Consider the following 21,119-nt stretch of genomic DNA (forward strand, 5'->3'; position numbering starts at 1 on the left):
CTCTCCCAGGGCTGCAATGAAGAGCCTTGTAAATAAGCATGCAGACATAAGGTCCCACTGCTCCTTGTAGGTATCCCTCAGGAATTCTTAATCAGGGGTGGGGGGACCCCTTAGAAGTCAGCAGTCAGGGGGACAAGCTCCGGGACCCTAGAAAGTTGGAAGGGAAAAAAGTCTCCTTCTTCATGTGCACTAACATCTAACTGAAATTTAACTTTTCTTTCCATTATGAATGTGGGCAATGAACTCACAGTAGTTAGCATATCTGTGACTTTCTCATCTTAGATGATTGCAGGTATTTTGAAATATTGATACTCATCCTTCCTTTGTAAGCATAGTAGTAAAGGAAAACTGTTCCTTGGGAGTTCCTGATATGGCTGGATGGGTTAAGAACCCAGCTGGTATCCAGGAGGACTTAGGTTCAATCCCTGGCCTCACTCAATGGGTTAAGGATCCGGTGTTGCCGCAAGCTTTGGCATAGTTCAAAGATGCGACTTGGATCTAGCATTGCTGTGGCTGTGGTGTAGGCCCTCGGCTATAGCTCTGACTTGACCCCTAGTCTGGCTTTCATATGCCGCAAATACGGCCCTAAAAAGACCAGAAACAAGAGAATGGCATGGGGAAAATTTAAGTGGCAAGAGGAAAAAAGAAGATGATGGTTGCTATGTTATTTTCAATTGCAAATAAAAGAGGACAAAATCAGCATGCCCAAAGAGAATGTGGACATCAGCTAAATTATTGTACTTCCACTTGAGAGAATATTATGCTGCCATTAAAAATTATAAGTACAGGAGTTCCCGTCGTGGCGCAGTGGTTAACGAATCCGACTAGGAACCATGAGGTTGCGGGTTCGGTCCCTGCCCTTGCTCAGTGGGTTAACGATCCGGCGTTGCCGTGAGCTGTGGTGTAGGTTGCAGACGCGGCTCGGATCCCGCGTTGCTGCGGCTCTGGCGTAGGCCGGTGGCTACAGCTCCGATTCAACCCCTGACCTGGGAACCTCCATATGTTGTGGGAGCGGCCCAAGAAATAGCAACAACAACAACAACAACAACAACAACAAAAAAGACAAAAAAAATTATAAGTACAAAGATTTTTATAGCAACATGGAAATACTTATGACTTTATGTTAAATAAAAAATAAGATGCAGAATTTTATTCATATTTTGCTTATGAACAATATAAATGTATGTGGACATATATATGCAGGTTGAAATAAAACCTTAAAGCCATAGTTTAAAAAAAAATAAAAAGACCAGAAACAAAGACAAAAGCAAGCAAACAAACAAACAAAAAACCTGTTTCTTTACTTATTACACTCCTGACACCAAATATGTGGGGATTTCTCACACATCAATCAATTTTCCAACTCTCTGGACACCAATTGGGTGTCTGATAATTTTATTCAGTTCTGAGACTATCTACCTGGAGTTGTTACAAGACTCCACAGCCTTAAGAGCCTAGTCCCACAAAACTGCCTTCAGTTCAGATTCCAGTCACAGTCATGGGTTCCCATGGTGCCCACACTTCTCTTTGACTTGGCTACAAAATTAGGGGGTTCCCACTTGTCCTCCATCAGATTCAATAATTTGTTACAATGGCTCTCCAGACTAGGAAACATTTACTTACGCTTACCAGTTTATCACAAAAGATATTATTTTTTATTATTATTTTATATTTATATTCTTCTTCTGATTTATTTATTATAGTATTATATTAAATTTCAGTTAGACGTTCGTATAAAGGAATAGGGAGGTTTTTTTCCCTTCCAACTTTCTAGGGTCTCTTTGTCTCCTTGACTGCTGACAGAAAGGACAGAGATAAACAGCCAGGTGAAGAGGCGGAGTCTGGAAGGGTTGGGCCTGGGAGCGTCTGTCCCTGGGGAGCTGGTGTGTACAACCCTCTCATCACATGGATATATTCCCAATCTGGAAGTTCTCTTCCAGAACCCTATAGTTTAGAGATTTTTATGAAGGCTGCCTCATGATTATTAACTCAATCTCCAGCCCCTCTCCCCTCCCTGGAAGATGGGATGTGGGACTGAATGTTCCAAGCATCTAATCATGGTTTGGTCTTTCTGGCGACCAGCCCCCATCCTGAAGCTATCCCGCAGCTCACCAAGAGTTGCCTCATTAGAACGAAAGATGCTCCTGTCACCCAGGAAATTTCAAGGTACTTAGAAACTCAGTGTCAGGAACTGGGGGCAGAGACTATATATATATATATATATATATATATATACACTTTCGTTTTTAGGGCCACACCCATGGCAACCTATGCCACACATTGTGGCGACACCAGATCCTTAACCCACTGAACGAGGCCAGGGATCAAAGCTGCACCCTCATAGATACTAGTCAAGTTCTATTTTTTTTTTTTTGGCCTCATCCATGGCACATGGGTTCTAATCGGAGCTGTAGCTGCTGGCCACAGCAACGCAGGATTTGAGCTGCGCACCTACACCACAGCTCACGGCAATGCCAGGTCCTTAACCCACTGAGCAAAGCCAGGGATTGAACCTGAGTCCTCATGGATACTAGTCAGATTCGTTTCTGCTGAGCCGCGAAGGGCACTCTAGTCAGATTATTAACATACTGAGCCACAATGGGAACTCCTATATATTTCTTATTATGTCACTCTTAGGTAGTCATCAGACTTTCTGTTAGATCTGCTTATGTGTTAATAAAGAAGTGTATATATTATTATACTACACAGTTTTCTAAAAAATATTTTGATGTCTATATTTCAATATAATTACTTTGCAATCTTATGCATTTTTTAGTCATGATAAATTATACATAACACAAAATTTACCATTTTAAACCATTTTTTTTTTCTTTCTATGGCCTCACCTGAAGCATATGGAAGTTCCCTGGCTAGGGATCAAATCGGAGCCACAGGCCTATGCCCCAGCCACAGCAACACCGGATCTGAGCAGCATCTGTGACCTATGCTGCAACTTGTGGCAACTTGGGATCCTTAACCCACAGATCAAGGCCAGGGATGAAACCCACATCCTCAGATACAGTGTCAAGTTCTTAACCTGCTGAGCCACTATGGGAACTCCCATTTTAACCATTTTAAGTGTACAGAACAGTGGCATTAAATTCATTCACAGTGTTGTGTAACCATCACTACCATCCATCTCCAGAACATTTTTAGACCCAAACTAAAACTTTGTACCCATTAGACAATAACTCCCTATCACCAGCTGTCCCTCCCCTACCCCAACCATGATTCTACTTTCAGGCTCTATGAATTTGACTACCTCAGAGGAATAGAATCATACAATATTTGTCCTTTTGTGCCTGGCTTATTTCATTTACCCCAATGTCTTCAAGGTACATCCATGCCATAGCATGTTTCAGAATTTTATGTCTTTTTTAAACCAAATAATATTCTGTTGTCTGTATACACCATTTTGTTTATCCATTCAGCTGCTGATGGACATTTGAGTTGTTTCCACCTTTTGACTATTGTGAATGTCTGCTATGAACAAGTGTGCAAATATCTCTTTGAATCCCTGATTTCAATATTTTGGGGTATAGACCCAGGAGTGGAATATCTCGATAATACGGTAATTCTATGTTTAATTTTTTGAGGAATATATATTTCTTTTTATGCATGAAAACTAAGACAAACATACCAAACACCCATTACACATACTTTATTTTTGCATGCCTTTCTCTGCCATTAGGTGGGGGACTTCTTGACAAAGACTGCCCAGCTCCTTGTGACCCCTCAGTTCTTCAGAGATGTAGTAAATGCATTGCACCTTCGTGAGATAACTCAACAGAGAGGGAGAGTTGGGCTTGAGGATGACTAATCAAAAGCTCCCCAGTTCCTACCAGTGCCGCTTCCTAGATGTATAACCTGAGGCAAAGTAACCTTCTTTCCCCATCCATAAAATTTTTTACATCATCGGATTAATTTCCATCGCGAATCTACAGCCTAGCCTTTAGCACAGTGCCTGGCACACGTCAGGCGCTCAATAATTTTGTCCCTGTATCTGCGATAGCAAGAGAAAGCCCTGGGATATCTGCCTGGACGCTTCTAACCCCAGATTGATGCGGAGGGGTCGGACGGCCCTCCCCGGCTCTGGACAGCTCTCCAGGCTGGCGCGGGAGTGCACAGGGAGAGGCCGGAAGCTACCTCCCGAGCTCCGGTACTAGCCGCGTCTCTGAACTTCAAGACGGTCTGCCTCCCCCTCCCCGCCACACACACACAGTGCGGGGGCGGTTGCAGCGACGACTGTCCGGTCGAGGCAGCCTCCGGAGCCTTGCGGTCCCTTGGCGCACGCCACTCGCGACAGCAGCTGTTGACCCTCCGCGCCGGGGGGCGGCGCTCGTCCAGTCCCGGCCGGGAGCGGCGCTCAAGCCGGGCTGCTCTCGGCGGCGGTGGCGCACGGCGATCCGCTGGGCGGGGACGCGGCAGCGGTGGCGGCGGCTCCGTGTCGCCGGAGCCGGAGCGCGCAGGCCCGTCCCGGCGGTCGGGGGGCAGGCGGGGGCGCCATGTGGTTCATGTACGTGCTGAGCTGGCTGTCGCTCTTCATCCAGGTGGCCTTCATCACGCTGGCGGTCGGTGAGAGTGCGCGACCCCGGCCCGCGCGGGCTTCCGCCCCGGCATCTGTGCTCGCCGGGGGTCGCATCGCGAGGGCACCGGAGCGCCTCGGGAGACCGCTGCCCGGTCCTCCCAGCCTTCGCTCCTGTCCCTCCTGGCCCTGCCCCCCTCCTGATCCCAGCATCCTAGCCTGACCGCGGGTCCTTCCAGGAGTCACAAAGTCCGCCCCAGCGGTGCCCGGGAGAGGCTGACTCAAGTGCCCCTTGGCCGCGCACCGCCAACCGCTGACGCGTCCACCCTCTCAGGGGCAGACCGCACCGAACTTTCCCCTGACGCCTGCCGCCACCCTTTCGCCTGCGGGCCCTTCGTGCTTCCTATTCTCACTTTGACACTCTTTCTTTCCCCTTGTGGCTAGTTCCTACTCTTGATCACAGCTGAGATCTCACCTCCTTCGGGAAGTCCTCCGTCTGGGGTTTGATGATCCAGCGGTGCCCTGTGCTTTCCCTACAGTGGCACTTTCCACACTGGGATCGTCTGACACCCCCCCCCCCCCAACCCCCTCACCCCTCAGCCTGGCACCTGACGCATACTAAGTGTCAACAGATGTTTATTGAATGAGTGAATGAAATTCCCCTTGTGGACCAGAGTTTCCGTTTGTGCCTAGGCATCAAATACAGGTTTCCATTCACTTTTAGAAAATCTCTCTTAGTGGCCCCGACAAAGTGTTAGTTCAGACTGGGAGAGCAGCACATGGGTTGTTTGGTTTGTTCCTTACCTGGTAGAGTTCTTGAAAGATTGATGGGGACCCAGCTGCAGAGAGAGGGGTGACCAGGATGGTGGGAGTGACCCTGGCTAATGTGCTCCCTGCTTGCCCTTTTCCCCAGCGGCTGGACTCTACTACCTGGCAGAACTGATAGAAGAATACACAGTGGCCACCAGCAGGATCATAAAATACATGATCTGGGTAAGTGGTAGCTTTCCCCAGGATTCCCCCCTCTTTTGTGGGGCTTCAAAAAGAGGAAGTGGGAAAAGTTTGGCCTGGATGATAAGACCTCTGTCCTTGGTGTTTCCTGAGGGTTCCACCCCCACCTTCCTGCCCTGTACCTTGTCTCCTGGTCCTGCTCTCCTGGGCCCAGGTCTTCCCTGGCTTCCTTCCCCAAGTGGCATCGCTTCACTGCAGGCCTTGTTCTTGGTTCCTTGTGGTGAGAGCTGAGTGCCCATTCTCTGTTGGCAGGACTGTGGCATTCTTTACCCTTGGTTAGTGGCCTCAGTGTTCTTAGCCCCTTGCTCTGCTCACAGCATTCAGAATTGAGAGGAACCTTAAGGACAGGTTTGTTTTTTGTTTTTTTTTCTGTTTTTGTTTTTGATCTTTTTAGGGCCGCACCCGCAGCATATGGAGGTTCCCAGGTCAAGGGTCAAATCAGAGCTACAGCTGCTGGCCTACACCACAGCCACAGCAACGTTGGGTCTCAGCCATGTTTGCCGCTGACACAACAGCTCACAGCAACACCGGATCCCTGACCCACTGAGCGAGGCCAGAGATTGAACCGGAGTCCTCATGGATACTACTCGGGTTTGTTACTGCCACAATGGAAACTCCTCAGGACAGTTTTGAGTACTTGTTCACTGCCCTCTTGTTTATTGGGTCAAGTGACTTGTTCTAAGAGGGAGACCCCTTTCCTGGCCAGGCCCTGCGTGCCCTGCTCAGGCCTCTTCCTGAAGACACCGTCCTTGCCATTGATGGCAAAGCCACAGGAGTGATTGCTGGTGGATAGACTTCTGCAGCTGTAGGAGAGGCTGGGAGGGGCAGGCGGCATATTTGGACAGGAATCCAGTGCTTCTCACGTCCCTCGGTGTCATGGCACGCTGGGCATGGCCTGGGGAGGATGCTGGTGGTGGAGGCCAAACCTCTTTGCTCTTGGTTCAGGGGCCCAGTTCATGGATGTTGGTAGGAATTATCTCCATTCAACCAACTGCCTGTCATTCGTTAAGCATTGACAACTGTAAGTCCTTCAGAACAATGTTTTTCAAACTGGTATGATTCACTTTTGGGTTGTGCAGCCAATTTGATAGGTCATTATCAGCATTTTAAAAGGGGAGGGGGGAGTTCCTGTTGTGGCTCAGTGGGTTAAGAACCTGACTTATATCCATAAAAATGCGGGTTTGATCCCTGGCCTCAGTCAGTGGGCTAAGGATACGGCATTGTTGGAGTTCCCATTGTGGCTCAGTGGAAACGAACCTGACTAGGAATCTTGAGGATACAGGCTCAATCTCTGGCCTTGCTCAGTGGGTTAAGGATTTGGTGTTGCCATGAGCTGTGGTGTAGGTTGCAGATGTGGCTTGGATCCTGTGTTGCTGTGGTTGTGGCGTAGGCTGGCAGCTGCAGCTCCCATTCAAACCCTAGTCTGGGAACTGCCATATGTTGTAGATGTGGCCCTTAAAAGAAAAAAAAGAAATGTAAAAGGCTAGAATTGAAATCTGAGCTTTGATTATATAAACAAATGTGTATGTTGGGGGCACAGTGTAAACCGTTCTCCTTCCTGTGGGTTGCTGTCAAACCAGCTTTGAGAATGGCATTAAAAGGTGCTGCCCTCTGGCACCTGAGAGGCTTGTTGGGGAGGTCAGGATGGTGACTTTGAAACAAGGAGAGATGGAAGTTCATCGGATGAACACGGTCTGACTAACCCGGGAACGAGCTGGGGGTTAGTGAGTCCAGGAAGGCTGCCTGGCAGAGGCTTCCTCCCCCCTGTGGTGCTGGTTGTTCCCGTTCACAGTGTGCTCTGGTCATTTCAGTTCTCCACAGCCGTGCTGATCGGCCTCTACGTTTTTGAGCACTTCCCGACCGGCATGATTGGCGTGGGCCTCTTCACCAACCTTGTCTACTTTGGCCTCCTCCAGACCTTCCCCTTCATCATGCTGACCTCGCCTAACTTCATCCTGTCGTGCGGTGAGAGGGGACAGGGTTGGGGAGGCGGCTGAGGTGGTTGGATGTGCGCAGCTCAGTCTAGGGCACTGAGGGCCGTGAGAGGAAAAGAGGCAAACCACTGAGGTCCTCCAGGAGGCCGGAGAATGGGCTTCTCACACGTGCGGACCCTAGAGCCCACCCTGGCTCTAGAGACTAGAATTTGCGGGCCGGGGATTCTCAGAGGGAGGGCTTTCCCAGGCTTTGAGAAGGAAAGAGAGGTGGGTTGGCTGAGTCGTTAAGCCCCTAAGAAACCACTTGGCCAGGAAGAACCCAAAGCCCTTGCCTGGCCTGCAAGCAGCTGCCCATCCAGTCCTCCTCTGGCCCAAAGTCGAGAATAAACGGAGCCTCACGGGCTTGGGGCTCCCTGCAGACAGTTGCCTTGGGGTTGACAAGCGTGTTTGGAGGACCCCGCCTTCCTGCCTTTGCCCTGCCACCAGTTTCTGACCCCGGGGAGCCATTTCCCCTTCCCAGCCTTAGCGTCTCCCTCTGTCTGTGATGTTTCAGAGACTCATTTGGCACCCTAGATGCTTATAGATATTTATAGTTTTTCCTGGAAACGGCTCTAGACAGTGTCTAGTTACCAGGATGGTCTTCTTTTCCGTTAATCGTTACTGGTCCTCTTAGCCTTTGATCAGGCTGTCAGATGGAATTGGGGTTTCCTAGAGCTGCTTTTCTATTTCTGTGAGAGAACCTGGAAAGAGACCGTTATTCACAAGGATGGCACGGTGTTAATACCAGGACTTCGTGCCTTGGTGTGATTCCACCAGAGGATTTGTTCTGCGGGGGTTGGTGGGAGGAGGCCTTCCCTGGAGACCAGGCCCCTTTGGCGTCTTCCCCCGGTGGGGCAGGGTGCTCCCCGCCCCCACCCCTTCTAGCAGCCGGCTCCCCTGGCTTCCCTTTGTCCCTCCCCTGACCTGCCCTCTGGATGCCTGAGAGAGTTGTCCTGAGGATGTCTTCCAGGATGCTCTGGCCCAGAGCGTGGCTGGGCACCGCAGCAGCCTCCGCCTTAGAAGGGAAGAGGCAAGGAGGAGCAAAGACGAAGGAGATGAGGCAGCTGGCTGGGAGGCGTCTCTGAGGGGGCCTGGGTGTGAGGGGAAGCCTCTCTGTGCAGTGGGTCCCCAGGAGGTGTGTGGGGATCCAGAACTTACCAGTTCAGACCAGTGAACTTTACTCTGGGGCAGGATGAGGAAGGACTATCTCCCCAAGAACTTTGAGGAACCTAAGGCTACACCCTAGAGCATCTAGCAAACTGGGCAGCCCTTTTATTCCCGAGGAGTGAGAGCCTCCGTATGTGCAGAGGCCTCCTCCGCGCTGCCCTCAGAGCCGGTGCACTGCACGCCCGCGACTTCTTCCCCCACTGCCTGGAGAGCGCTCTTCAGGGCTCACCGTCACACAGGCCCGGCCACTTGGCCTTGTGCTTTGGACTCTGTAGCACTCGCATGTAGTCTCATTTCCATGACATTCAAAGAGCTTTTTAAGGAGTTCCCGTTGTGGCTCAGGGGAAATGAATCTGACTAGTATCTTTGAGGATGCCCGTTCAATCTCAGGCCTCATTCAGTGGGTTAAGGATCTCGCGTTGCTGTGAGCTGTGGTGTAGGTCACAGATGAGGCTCGGATTCTGCATTGCTATGGCTGTGATGTAGGCTGGCAGCTGTATCTCAGATTCGACCCCTGGCCTGGGAACCTCCATATGCTGCTGGTACGGCCCTAAAAAGACCAAAGAAAGAGCTTCTTAACCTACTCCTAATTAGACTCAAAGATAACCTCTGCAGTGGGCAGCTGGGGGCTAATCCTTCCCTCCCCTCCTCTCCCCTCTCCTCCACTCCCCTCCCTCCCCTCCCCTTGTCGTGGAGAGGAGTGTGCCTGGCCCCAAGCTATATGCTGAATGGGGAGTAAAGTCAGGACTCAGACTCGGGGACTTGTGAAGGTTGAAAGTCCAGCCTCCTGTTACCCCCCAAGTGAACTGACTCTTCATTCCCTCAACAGGGCTAGTGGTGGTGAATCATTACCTGGCGTTTCAGTTTTTTGCAGAGGAATATTATCCTTTCTCAGAGGTAAGGAGTATCCAATACATCAAACTACTCACAGGGATAGAGGGAGTCAAGGGGACTTGCCTGATTTGGGAACCTGGCTGTGAGTGGAAACTGAGTCTATTCAGGGATAACACATTTTCACAAATAGAGCCTAGATGACTTTAGAAAGCCATGAGGATGGGGAGCAGGGATCCCTTTGGCCGAAGTGGGGCTGATGCTGCCCCTCAGGATCCCAGTCTAACATCCTGGGGTCAGAAGAGTCATGGGGTGGCCTGGTCTGACGCAGACCTCACGGGGCAGGGGTGGCCGCAGCCCTGAACCCGGCTGCTCCAGATGGAAGCTCTGGGAAGAACAAGGTCACTTCTTTAGGGAACAAGGCTCAGTCAAGGTTTGGCCGTCTGGATCCGCCTCCTTCTGGTCTGAGGAGTTGCTTGTCCTGGTGACTGAGATTTGGGGATTGTGGTCATCTTTGGCCTCCCCCTTTCCCCACTGGGTTTTCTCCCTGTCTGGGGATGGCCTGTCTCTGCTTCCTGGGCCCTGGGTCCCTCCAGACATCCAGTGTGGGTCCTCGGTGCACGCCTGACCCCGAGCTATGCGGCAGCCACTCCCGGCCCACCCTTGGCACCTCCAGGGGCACCCTCTTCTCAGTGTCTCTGTTGCCAGGTCCTGGCCTATTTCACTTTCTGTCTGTGGATAATCCCGTTTGCCTTCTTTGTGTCCCTGTCGGCTGGGGAGAACGTCCTGCCCTCCACCATGCAGCCAGGAGGTGAGAAGGGGTTCATGAGGGGTCCGGGTGGGAGGACGCCAGCAAGGCCTGAGTGGCCGGAGCCCCGCCCTGTGAGGGAGGTGCTTGGACTCTGCGTGGCAGAGCCACGTTCCTGTTCAGACACACTCTCGTCTCCCTGCCCATGTTTCCACAGATGATGTGGTCTCCAATTACTTCACCAAAGGCAAGCGGGGCAAGCGCTTAGGGATCCTGGTTGTCTTCTCCTTCATCAAAGAGGCCATTCTACCCAGTCGGCAGAAGATATACTGACCCCCTGGGGAGGGGATGCTGGGCGGGATCAGGAGGATCAGGCCCCCGGGCCTCTGCACTAGGTGGTGGCCGGGAGCCGGAAGGCACGTCCCCCCAACCCTGGCCCCCCTTCCCTCGACACCCCTAGAAGCCCCTGACCCCACCCTCCTGGGGAGGCTCAGCTTGGCACAGATCTGATACCGCCAAAGGCCGAGACCTCAGAGGGCGCCGGGGGAGGGGAGGTGTGGTGCCTGCTTTGCAGGAGGCCGAGTCCACCTGGGGGTGCAGAAGCTGAGCTCCAGTGGCCCTCCTGCCCCTTCCTGGACTGGGAGTTCCGGCTTGGCCAGGGCATGCAGGGCCGGGGCCATGACGCTGGAGAGCAGACAGTGCCGGGTTCTCTGGGCAGATGGCCGTGGGGAGGGGCCACAGCTTGGCCCTTGCAAGAGAAAGTTTTTGCTGTTGAACTGTGATTTCTGCCCAAGTGCTGATTCCCATTTGAATAAAGATTCTAGGTGGCACTGTTTGCCTTAATACCCTGAAAGTTCATCTTCCTTTCTGCCTGCTGATCTTCCACCTTGGACAGACTTTTCTGCGCCAGGGACTCCTTTTCTGGGTTTGAGTCTTGCCCTTCAAGGGACTGTTCCTGTGGCCCTTAGTGGGAAGGAGGCAGAGATGAGGAGCTGAGCCTGCTCAGGGGGTGGGGAGTGTCGGGCCCCCCTTCTTCCATCTTTTCTTCCCCCGAGGCTCCCCCGTAACTGGCAGGCTGGGGACAGGGTGGGACTGGGTTAGATTTTCAGAGGAGAATCTACAATATCCTATTTATAAGTCTTCCCCTAGAGAAGAGTGGTTTCTGGCTGAGTTCTGTCTCAGGCTCAAGGAGAAACAGGATTAAAAATAGGCTTTCAGGCAGCCTGGGCTACAGCTTGTTTTGTAAGAAATGGGACTGGTGGGAGAAGCTGTTTGTCACTCTAAGAGCACACATGGGCCAGCCCTCTTCTGAGTGCTCCTGGCTCCTGGGGAGGTGACCTCCGTCTTCTAAGAAGGCAGGCCAGTCCTGGGCACGGACCAGCATTGGTTGACCTTGTACTCCAACTACAGTGCCTTGCAAGTACTCAGCAGTGCATATGGGAATGAAGTCCCCACAAGAGCCATTACTGGCCACGTCCTATACCTCACAGCAAGGCTGGCAGGTGCAGAGATGGATTGCACATATGTGGTACCTTTAAACCACTGGGAAAATCTCTGTGCTTGGAAATCTTTACCACCTGCCTTGGGTCCCACCATAGCCCTTCATTTCCTTGGCTTTTGCACTCCTAGTCTCTTAAAAACACCAGCCTTCCCCTTTCCCTGGGAGGAGAAGCACCTTTTGGCCCTCTCTCGGTGGCACTGAGATTGCCAGCTCTTCTGTCCTGTGCAGATAAGGATGGACAAGGTAGAGGACACTGGTGGGCTGGGGTCTTTATTTCTCTCCCCAGTGGTGTGCCAGTGGCCTTGTGCTAAATGCAGCCCCTCTTCATATCTCCTCTTGCTGGATCTCTGCAGCATCTGGCAGGCTGATGGCGCCCGGTTCCTGGCTGGCGCTTCCTTAGCACTCTGCAGTTCCCGGCAGGTCCTGTGCTGGCTCCTCCACTCACCCCATGCACAGTGTGGTTTCTCAGGGTTCTGTCATGGGTTCCCTGGAGGAGCCCATCCACGGCTATGGCTTCAAGTATTTGAGAGCTGACCTCCAGCCCCAGCATCCCTCTCGGTCTTCTGAAGCACAGTGTGCTGCCTTTGGGCACACAGACAACTCTCGTGGCTCAGAAAGCACTTGTCCTCCACGAACCTGCCTCGTGTGGGTCCCTGCCTTGGCCCCACGATCACTCAGGAGCCCGACCAGAAGCCTGCTTTCTCTTTCTGCCCCCACATCCAGTCTCTAACAACTGTCAAGTTTACCATCTGAGCATTTCTTGTTAGGAGCCGCTCCCACTGGCTTTCCCCTGGATTATTGTGACAGCCTCCTGCTTCTCTGTCCCCCAGCCAGAGTAGTCTTTCTCATGCAGAGCTGACCCAGTCACTCCCTGGCCTACAACCTTCCATGGCTCCGAACTGCCCTCAGGTAAAACCCAGACTCTTGAGCATGGCTTCAGAGACTCACGGTGTCGTGGTTCTCGCCTGCCTCTCTGGCCTCATCACTTGCCCCTCGCACTCTGATCCTCAGCCTCCTGTATCCAGAGAAGCCACTTTGATTTCCCTTTCTCCTATCCTCTTACTCTCCTTCTCTGTCAATTCTCAGCTTAGATTTCACTTCTTCCAGGAAGGCTGAACGCCCCTTCTCCCTCCAGCACCCACACATCACTCTGGGCTTACTTGCCTACTTCCTGGTCTCTCTCCCTCACTAGACTGTAAGCTCCTTGAGGGCAGGGATTGGCCTTCAATTTTTGTATCAACAGTGCCTAGCTTGGCGCCTGGCACATAGAAAGTACTTAATAAACGTTTGTTTAATGAATGATTTGTAATGATATGTATCAGGGGGTGGCAGGGGATCCAGGATAGCTTCCTGGAGGAAGTATAGGTGCTTCCTTAGTTTCTACCTGAAGCCAAAGGTCCTCCCTCCTGCCTCCAGAGAGGCTGCCTGTGCCCTCCGTGAACCGCAGAAACCCCAGTGGCAGCGGGGAATGAAGGATGGCAGCCCATGTGACTGGGAAGCCCATGCCCTGGTGACCTCTTAGCTGTTTTCTTCCCCGTTCTGGCTCTGAAGATGCAGTGAGGCTTAGCACCTGCAGCAAGAAGGACTTAATATGAACAAGAGCCAGAATTTCCCAGTGGTCTCTTATCCTGGAATCTATGTCCCTGGTGAGCTGTTGGGGGTGGGGGTGGGAATGGGGACACTGAGGCCCAGGATAGAGAGGGATCCCACTCTGAGCCTTGGGCTACTGTCCTAACTTGGATCTCCTGGGGGGACTAAGAGGTTTCTTCTGGGAGAGAAGGGAGACCTGGGATCTGGGATTTGTGGAGGAGGGGGCTCCGATTCTTGAACTTGGGGGTGGGCAGCCTGTGGCCACTCCCCCTTCTCCCCCATCCACATGGAATCACACCTCAGCTGTCACTGGGTGGCCTCTGGTGGAGAGGCTACCAAAATATGTTTAAGGGGGGGATGGTTTTGGGGAGGACAGAGCAGGGAGCCCTTGATGGGCTCGCACAGCTGCCAGGAAGGCTTCGTCAAATGTCTCTCTCAGGTTCATGTTCAGAGTGTCTGTCCAGAAGACGCTGTCACCCAGGTGCCGCTTCCGGGGCACATGGCTCATGGTGACAGAGTAAAAGCCCTGGGGCACCTTCATCCTGTACGGCCTCTCCGAAGGATACAGCTCACGGATTATTACCTCAAAAGGCAGCCGGGGCACAGGTGCCACCTGTTTGCCGGCCACCGTGCACAGATGTGCGCCACCATGCCCGTCAGGCCTGACATCGAGGAAGCAGCGGAAGTCGTGTTCCAGCTTGGAGTCGGGATGCACGCCCAGGCGGATGCCCTGCGGGTAGCCGATCTGGGCAGTGGGGGACCTGGCAGGGTTGTTGCTAAGATTCCACACCTTGGGCCGCCTGAGCCTGGGCTGCTTGTAGGTGGGCCTACGCATCACCAGGGGCAGCTTGGGCTCCAGTGTCTGTTGCAGGCGTGCTTCTGGGGAGGGGTGCAAGCTCTTGGGAGGCCAGAGTCCTCTCTGCTTAGGAGTCTTGGAGATGGCGGTGGCCTGGGGCTCTTGCTGAGTGCTGTGGATCAGGGATTGGCCTCGGGGCAGCAGCTTGCGATGGAGCCACTTCTTGACCTCAGCATCTCTCAGAATTTGGTGCTTTCTCTGCAATAGCAGAAGACACAAGATAGCTCTGGAGGGCTGCTCTCCCTGTGCTCCTGTGGAAGGAGGCCCTGTGGCTGTCGCCCTGGAAACCCCAGGTCTGACTGATTAGATACCTTCCTGCCCACAGGGGAGCTGCGCTCTGATAAGAGAAACCCCTGCCTTGGGGGAGCCCTTGTTCTGATGGGGGGCCTGGGTTCATGGGACAGACAGAGCCTCTCCCATAGGGGACACTTCCAATCTGATGGACACACAGCCTCTGTGCTAGGTGAGGTCTCCAACTTGAGGGAGGGAGGCACAGTCCCTGCTTATGGAAAACCTTGAGCCTTAATAAGGGAGTCCAGCCTCCACCCCCCAGCAGGATTTCCCAGTCTGATGGTGGAGACATGTCCTGCCTTAAGAGTCTGTTTGATGGGGGAAAAGGCAAATGAGAGGTGCAAACTTAGCCTTAACCATAGAAGGAGAAAGCAAGAAAAGTCTGGAAGGCCAAGAACTGGGTGGAAGTAATCTGGGCAGGCTTCTTGGAAGTGGAGGGTCTTGTGAGACACAGTTGGCTGGCTCTCTGGTTTGGGTGGTGATGCTCTCTGTCCCTGCCACCGCTACTAGAGCTGAACCTTCAACTGGTCACAGATGCACCCCCTCCCTCCCTATCTCAGTGCTTCACTTCCCAGACTGTCGCTAAGCAGTCAGGTGGTTTGCAGATTGACCCAGCTCCAGAGGTAGGCTCTGATTAGGCTAAGCCCATCATGATAATTCCATCAGCCTTGCCCCAGACCTAAGTCAGTCAGCACATGGCTTTCCTTGAGCTCTAGGGAGTGGAACAAGAACGGACACCTGATCCAAGAGGCCAATAGGAGATAAGGGGAGAGCTGCAAGGAGCTTCTGGGAAATTTTAGAGCCAAAGGAACAGATGAATACAACAGAGGGTGGGACAGGGAAAACTGGAGAGGAATGCAGCTGAAACAGCTGGAGTACCAGATTTTGCCAGCCCCGAAGCCCTCCCCACTCCTGAATCCACTTAGGAGTCCCAGCATTTTCTTTGGGAGTTTTCTAGTCCTTGCATCCTGAATCTGCATTTCTTGGCATAGCACCATGCTCTCGTGTGCTCCTGTGCCTCTCAGCAGGGCTGTCTGTTCCTTCCGCTGGGTCAGCCCTTCCCTGCTTCTTCACATGGCCAACTGCTGCCCAACTTCAAAGACTCCCTTTTTTTTTTTTGTCTTTTTGCTATTTCTTGGGCCGCTCCCGCAGCATATGGAGGTTCCCAGGCTAGGGGGTCTAATCGGAGCTGTAGCCACCGGCCTACGCCAGAGCCACAGCAACGCGAGATCCGAGCCGCGTCTGCAACCTACACCACAGCTCACGGCAACGCCGGATCGTTAACCCACTGAGCAAGGGCAGGGACCGAACCTGCAACTTTATGGTTCCTAGTCGGATTCGTTAACCACTGCGCCACGACGGGAACTCCCAAAGACTCCCTTTTAACCATTATTCTTCTGACACCCTCCTAGACCCCCCCCTCCTTCCTAGAGGAGCAGGCGAGGGTGGGCTCTTTCTGGGTGGGACCACTTCTAGCTGCTCCTCTAACTACACGCATGAGCCACTGACTCCTCTGCTCACACCCTGGAACCTGGGTGGCAGCTGATACCCAGCACCCCTGCCCACCCTACCCTTACTTGATACTCAGTCAGGTGGTCCTGCTCCATGAGGGCCAGCTGGTCCTTAAGCCTCTTCAGATTCCTCATCTCACAGGCAAAGTCCTTCTTGTCCTGTTTCCACATGGCATCCTTCAAGAACCTGGCACCAAGGTGGGGGCTTGTCATCCCCCAGTGACGGACCCTCGCCCTGGCCAGGGGAGACTGGCATTCCTGAGGTCCTGCGTGTAGGTGAGCGGAGCTGCCAGGTGTGAGATGAGCAAGATGACCCGGCCCTGCTGCCTGAGGCCCCTCTGGCTAACTACTCGGTGGTGAGACAGGAAAGCGCTTGGTTGGATCACCAGCCTCCAGCCGAGGAGCCAGGGGCTTCAGAGCAATGCTAACCTCCAGGCTGAGGCCCTGTGGAGAACCCTGGGAATAGCATCCTGGGGAGGGGCCCCTTCACGGACTCATCTGCAGACCCTGCTCTGATATGCTCAGCCCTGCGTGAGGGCCCTGGGGGAGGGGGCAGGCAGGGGTGGTTCTCCCACCCTCACCGGGCACAGATGCGGTGGTTCCATATTTTGCAGTAGTCGATGGGCTTACAGCCCATGGCATCTTGGGCATGGACGTTGGCACCATTCTGCACCAGGGCCTTCACACAGTTCAGCAGACCCTCTCGGGCTGCCAGGTGCAGGGGTGTGAAGCCGTTGCATGTCTGGCTGTAGAGGGCCGGGGAGAGAGAGGGGGAAGTAAGGCAAATGGCATCTTGCCACCAGCCCACTAGGTGACCCTGGCATGTCCCTTCTCCTCTCTCCACCTCAGTTTCTTCAACTGTGGAAGGAGGGTTCGGACTAAATGAACAGTAAAGGTCTCATTACGGGAGATGTGCTGGAGCGCAGAGACCCCTAACCTCGTCTCCTCCTCAGCCACCCAGCCCTGCCGCCCCTTCCCCACGCCTGGCCGTGGCCCACAAGGCCTGCCCCCTGCCCCCTGGGCCCTGCTTCTGCTCAACTTCATCCTCTGACTTTGCCCCACTCTCTCCAACACACAGCCTTTTCACTTCTGCCAGGAACCTTTTCCCTGGCTCTTTGCCTGACTAGCTCACTCTCAGTCCTCTCCTTGGGGCGGAGGAGGGGGGGTGGGTAACTGCCTCTTCCAAAACAGATCCTCTCCCTACCTGCTATTTTTTTCCCCCTAGGGCTGCACCCATGGCATGTGGAAGTTCCCAGGCTAGGGACTGAATCAGAGCTGCAGCTGCCAGCCTACACACAGCCACAGCAATGCAGATCCTTAACCCACTGAGCAAGGCCAGGGATCAAACATGCATCCTCATGGATACTAGAAGGTTTCTTAAGCTGCTGAACCACCATGGGAACTCCGGAAGTGAGGTTCTTATCTGCCCAGCTTTCAAGCCACTCTCCCCCACAGGCTGGACTCACGTGTTGAGGGCCGCCCCTTGCTGAATCAAATAGTGAATGCAGGGGAGGGCCATGGTCTTGTTGTCACTGTGGATGACAAGGTGCAGGGGTGTCTGGCCATTTTTGGTGGGCATGTTCACAGGAAAATTGTACTCCTCTACCAAGACCTGCAGGCATGCCAGCTTGCCTCTCTGGGCTGCAAAGTGGATGGCGGTGAAACCCTGTGGGGGCCAGAGGAGGCAGGAAGAGGCTGAGCAGGACCAGTGCTCCAAGGTCCACAACCTAACCTAGAAGCAATTCCTCCGGTTACCCTTCCCCTCTTCTCTGTGCCCCAAACCTGGAATCACACACACCTCTTTCCCACTCCCATACCTGCTCACCCTCCACACTCCCCCAAACAGCCTTCCAGTGGTCTCAAGGTGAGTTAGGACCCTCTCCCCAGAAAAGGGTATCTCCCAATGCCCCATGATCAGCTCTGGCCAAGCAACCACGATGTGCGGAGCTCTTCGTGGAGTGGAGAGGACCTCGGTTCTAGCTCTTGCACTCCAAGCCCTTACCTTGTCATCAGCCGGGATTACCTCACCGTGCCGATCGAGACAGAACCGCAACCATTCCAGGTTGCCCAACGAGGCGGCGAACAGCTCGTAGTAGTTCCCGATCACCTTCTGGTTCCACTTCTCTTCTAGGTTGTTCACTAAGCTGGAGGTGGCGCGGGGAGGAAGGCGGGAGTCAGAGGCGGCGGCGGCCTGCCGGGGGCCGCGCCGGCGAGGCCCACACGGGTGGCAAGGCTTTTCTGGAGGCCGAGCCAGGGCGAGCTGGTCAGCAGGGTCCTGGGGAAGCGATTACCGTCGAGGGCCGGGCACCGGCCGCGTCCCCGCACCCTCGCCCCGCCCGCTCCAGGGCTGGTCCCTCCCGGAGGGCCGAGGGGTTTCGCGCGGCCCGACCCCCGCGCACCCGCTCCCCGGCGCACCTGGGCCGCTTGGCAGCAGAATCGCTGCAGGTGGCCCTCAGAGAGACTTTCTCCGCCGGCTGCATGCGGACGTCCCTAGAGAGGCGCCGCCGCCTCCAGGGTCCTGGCCGCTGAAGTTCCAACTCGCTCTCCGGGGGACCTGGCGGGCGCTCGAAGGCGCGGGGCTCGGCGCCCGCCTCCCTCGAGGGGCGGAGCCCGCGCGCTTCCAAGGCTCCTGTCGCCGCCGCCGATCTGCCACCCGACCTCCGGGGGCCGCTAGTCCTGGAGACTCAGCATCGCATATACCCCACACTGAAGGACGCGTAGCTTTTGTTTCTGACTATAAAATTAGCAAAAGCTGATTGTAAGAAAACAGAGAAAGGAACAACGAAGACAGTAAGAACCACAATCCCACCACCCAGAAAAACCACCGGCTATTACCATATATACTTTTGTGTCTCTTTTCATTCATCGTTATGTTATGCGCGAGCTTCCATTGTCAGCCCACATACTAAAGGGATATTATGATGCAGCCATAGCCAGCATCACAATGGATGCCCTGTCATTTCGCATGCACTGCAGAAAACAAAATGGCTCATTTCTGGTTGTTTTCCCAGGACAGATTCTTGCAAGTAGAATTACTAGGTGAAAAGGAATGCCCAGCCCTCCCTTCCACTTACCCCTGGCACTGGCTTTGGTCAAGTAGCCAAGCAATGAAATGTTGCTTGCATCAGTGTTGAGTGTTATTCAATCATCCACATTCTCACCCTTTCTTAGGGGAAATAGACCCCAAGCTTAGCAGAGGGCTTCTGAGGTCCCAGGGTCAATGCTAGGCATACCTGACCACACCGCCCACTTCTAACCACCTTCTCTCTGCCCCCGACTTTCCAGGTATTTCCCTTGGGAAAGTCTATGCTCGGGAGGAGGGGTCTCCTGAGACAATGACCTTCCCAGAGAGACAAAAATGCAGGTTCTCCACCCAGAAGCACCTCTCCCCTTTTCCAGGGAAACTTCCTTTGGGGGCCTACCTGCCTTCCAATCCTATTGGTCAGGAGTTAGTACCCCTCCTGAGCACTGTAAAAACCAGCAAATCTGACTGGATATTTGCCCCAGGTGGGACCTTAGCAACTGCCTTCAAATCAAGATAAGGTGACAATGCTGTGAAGGGACAAGTTTTGAAGACTTCCTGGAAGTCGAGGGATTCTTTGGGCTGTCGCTTCTGGGGTATTTGGATCCTAACAGTGGCAGCAAGACCCTATGTCTCTGTTGACGTTGGAGGGTGTATCTGAGGACCTCTTCAAGTAAACACGTTATCTTCACCTGAGGCACCTTGCAGTTTCTACAGCAGTTGTTGCAACTCTGGCTGTACATTAGAATGACCTGAGGGAGGGGTTCCCTTCCTCACACAGTGGGTTAAGCATTGCCACAGATGTGGCTCAGATTCAATCCCTGGCCGAGGAACTTCCATTTAAAAAAAAAAAAAAGGAGTTCCCATCATGGCGCAGTGGTTAACAAATCCGACTAGGAACCATGAGGTTGCGGGTTCGGTCCCTGCCCTTGCTCAGTGGGTTAAGGGTCCGGCGTTGCCGTGAGCTGTGGTGTAGGTCGCAGACGCGGCTCGGATCCCTCGTTGCTGTGGCTCTGGCGTAGGCTGGTGGCTACAGCTCCGATTGGACCCCTAGCCTGGGAACCTCCATATGCCGCGGGAGTGGCCCAAGAAATAGCAAAAAAAAAAGACAAAAAAAATTGCCTGAGAGAAAAATACCAGTGAAGGGGACTTAGGACTATGGATTCAAATGACAAGGCTTTTTTGTTTGTTTGTTTTTGTTTTTGTTTTCGTCTTTTTGCCTTTTCTAGGGCCGCTTCCCTCGGCATATGGAGGTTCCCAGGCAAGGGGTTGAATCGGAGATGCAGCTGCCGGCCTACTCCAGAGCCACAGCAACGCGGAATCCGAGCCTCATCTGCAAGCTACACCAGAGCAATGCTGGATCCTTAACCTGCTGAGCGAGGCCAGGGATCGAACCTGCAGCCTCATGGTTCCTAGTCATATTCATTAACCACTGCGCCATGATGGGAGCTCCTCAGTGACAAATTGACCCTTGAACAGTGCAGGTTTGAACAGAGCAGATTCACTTACACGGACATATTTCTCAATAATACGTACTACTTACTACACAGCCCTTGGTTGGTTGAATCCCGCAATGTGGAGGAACTGGATGTGAAGAAGGCTGACTATGAATAGCATGAAGATTGTCCCCTGCATTGTTCAAGGGTCAACTGATTGATTTGGTTTAGGGCCTGAGCAGTTGGTCTTTTGTAAAGTTCTTTAGGTGATGGTCATGTGCAGCCAGGGTTGAGAATGACTTGGAGGCACTCCTGCCTCAGTCCTCTTCCTGGGGAAGCAAGAGGCGACAGGTGACCCTAAGGAGGGAACTTTCACAGAGGGAAGCCGAGGAGGTGGGAGGAGAAGAAGCCTTTCCCGCTAAAGACCCCTTGGTTAGAGCTGGAGCCAGGTGGGCTGGGCAGACAGTGCCTAGTGGAACAACAGAAGCCAGACCCTGGGGCAGCTGGATGGCAGAAAATGCCCAGAGACTGTTGATTTCCTCTCTGGGAAGGGATGATAAGAGTATGGCCAAGGAGTTCCCTTTGTGGCGCAGTGGTTAACGAATCTGACTAGGAACCATGAGTTTGCAGGTTCGATCCCTGGCCTTGCTCAGCAGG

At 53.4% G+C, this 21,119-nt stretch overlaps 2 protein-coding genes across 4 annotated transcripts; one reads left to right on the top strand and one right to left on the bottom strand.

Moving 5' to 3' along the window:
* The first annotated feature begins 4,407 nt into the window (after positions 1–4,407).
* Positions 4,408–13,055, top strand: TEX261 (testis expressed 261). Of its 3 annotated transcripts, none has more exons than XM_047781825.1 (6): positions 4,408–4,550; positions 5,439–5,518; positions 7,348–7,501; positions 9,506–9,573; positions 10,216–10,318; positions 10,473–13,055. In XM_047781825.1, exons 2-6 carry the CDS (start codon positions 5,510–5,512, stop codon positions 10,586–10,588), a joined length of 450 nt encoding a protein of 149 aa, XP_047637781.1. In that variant the 5' UTR covers positions 4,408–4,550; positions 5,439–5,509; the 3' UTR covers positions 10,589–13,055. The 3 variants fall into 3 exon arrangements, with proteins under 3 accessions (XP_047637781.1, XP_047637782.1, XP_047637780.1); XM_047781826.1 differs by having other exon boundaries at positions 4,408–4,516; XM_047781824.1 differs by having other exon boundaries at positions 4,423–4,575.
* Positions 13,056–13,650: 595 nt separating this feature from the next.
* ANKRD53 (ankyrin repeat domain 53) lies at positions 13,651–20,543 on the bottom strand. The gene is made up of 7 exons (XM_047782800.1): positions 20,536–20,543; positions 18,420–18,650; positions 18,007–18,148; positions 17,471–17,670; positions 16,586–16,750; positions 16,071–16,191; positions 13,651–14,400 (listed from the first exon to the last, which is right to left on the bottom strand). The coding sequence occupies exons 1-7, from the start codon at positions 20,541–20,543 to the stop codon at positions 13,693–13,695; spliced, it is 1,575 nt and encodes a 524-aa protein (XP_047638756.1). The 3' UTR covers positions 13,651–13,692.
* Between the last annotated feature and the right edge of the window lie 576 nt (positions 20,544–21,119).

The sequence above is a fragment of the Phacochoerus africanus genome, chromosome 5, assembly GCF_016906955.1.
Source record: "Phacochoerus africanus isolate WHEZ1 chromosome 5, ROS_Pafr_v1, whole genome shotgun sequence".
Taxonomy (NCBI): domain Eukaryota; kingdom Metazoa; phylum Chordata; class Mammalia; order Artiodactyla; family Suidae; genus Phacochoerus; species Phacochoerus africanus.

What these genes read in the sequence shown, in the direction of transcription:
- TEX261 (XM_047781824.1), top strand. Translation starts at nt 4,506, where the DNA reads ATGTGGTTCATGTACGTGCTGAGCTGGCTGTCGCTCTTCATCCAGGTG. An exon ending in TCATAAAATACATGATCTGG is followed by an intron (nt 5,519 to 7,347) that starts GTAAGTGGTAGC and finishes TGGTCATTTCAG; the next exon opens with TTCTCCACAGCCGTGCTGAT. An exon ending in TAACTTCATCCTGTCGTGCG is followed by an intron (nt 7,502 to 9,505) that starts GTGAGAGGGGAC and finishes TTCCCTCAACAG; the next exon opens with GGCTAGTGGTGGTGAATCAT.
- ANKRD53 (XM_047782800.1), bottom strand. An exon ending in TAATCCCGGCTGATGACAAG is followed by an intron (nt 17,671 to 18,006) that starts GTAAGGGCTTGG and finishes TGGCCCCCACAG; the next exon opens with GGTTTCACCGCCATCCACTT. An exon ending in ACCACCTGACTGAGTATCAA is followed by an intron (nt 14,401 to 16,070) that starts GTAAGGGTAGGG and finishes CTGCTATTGCAG; the next exon opens with AGAAAGCACCAAATTCTGAG.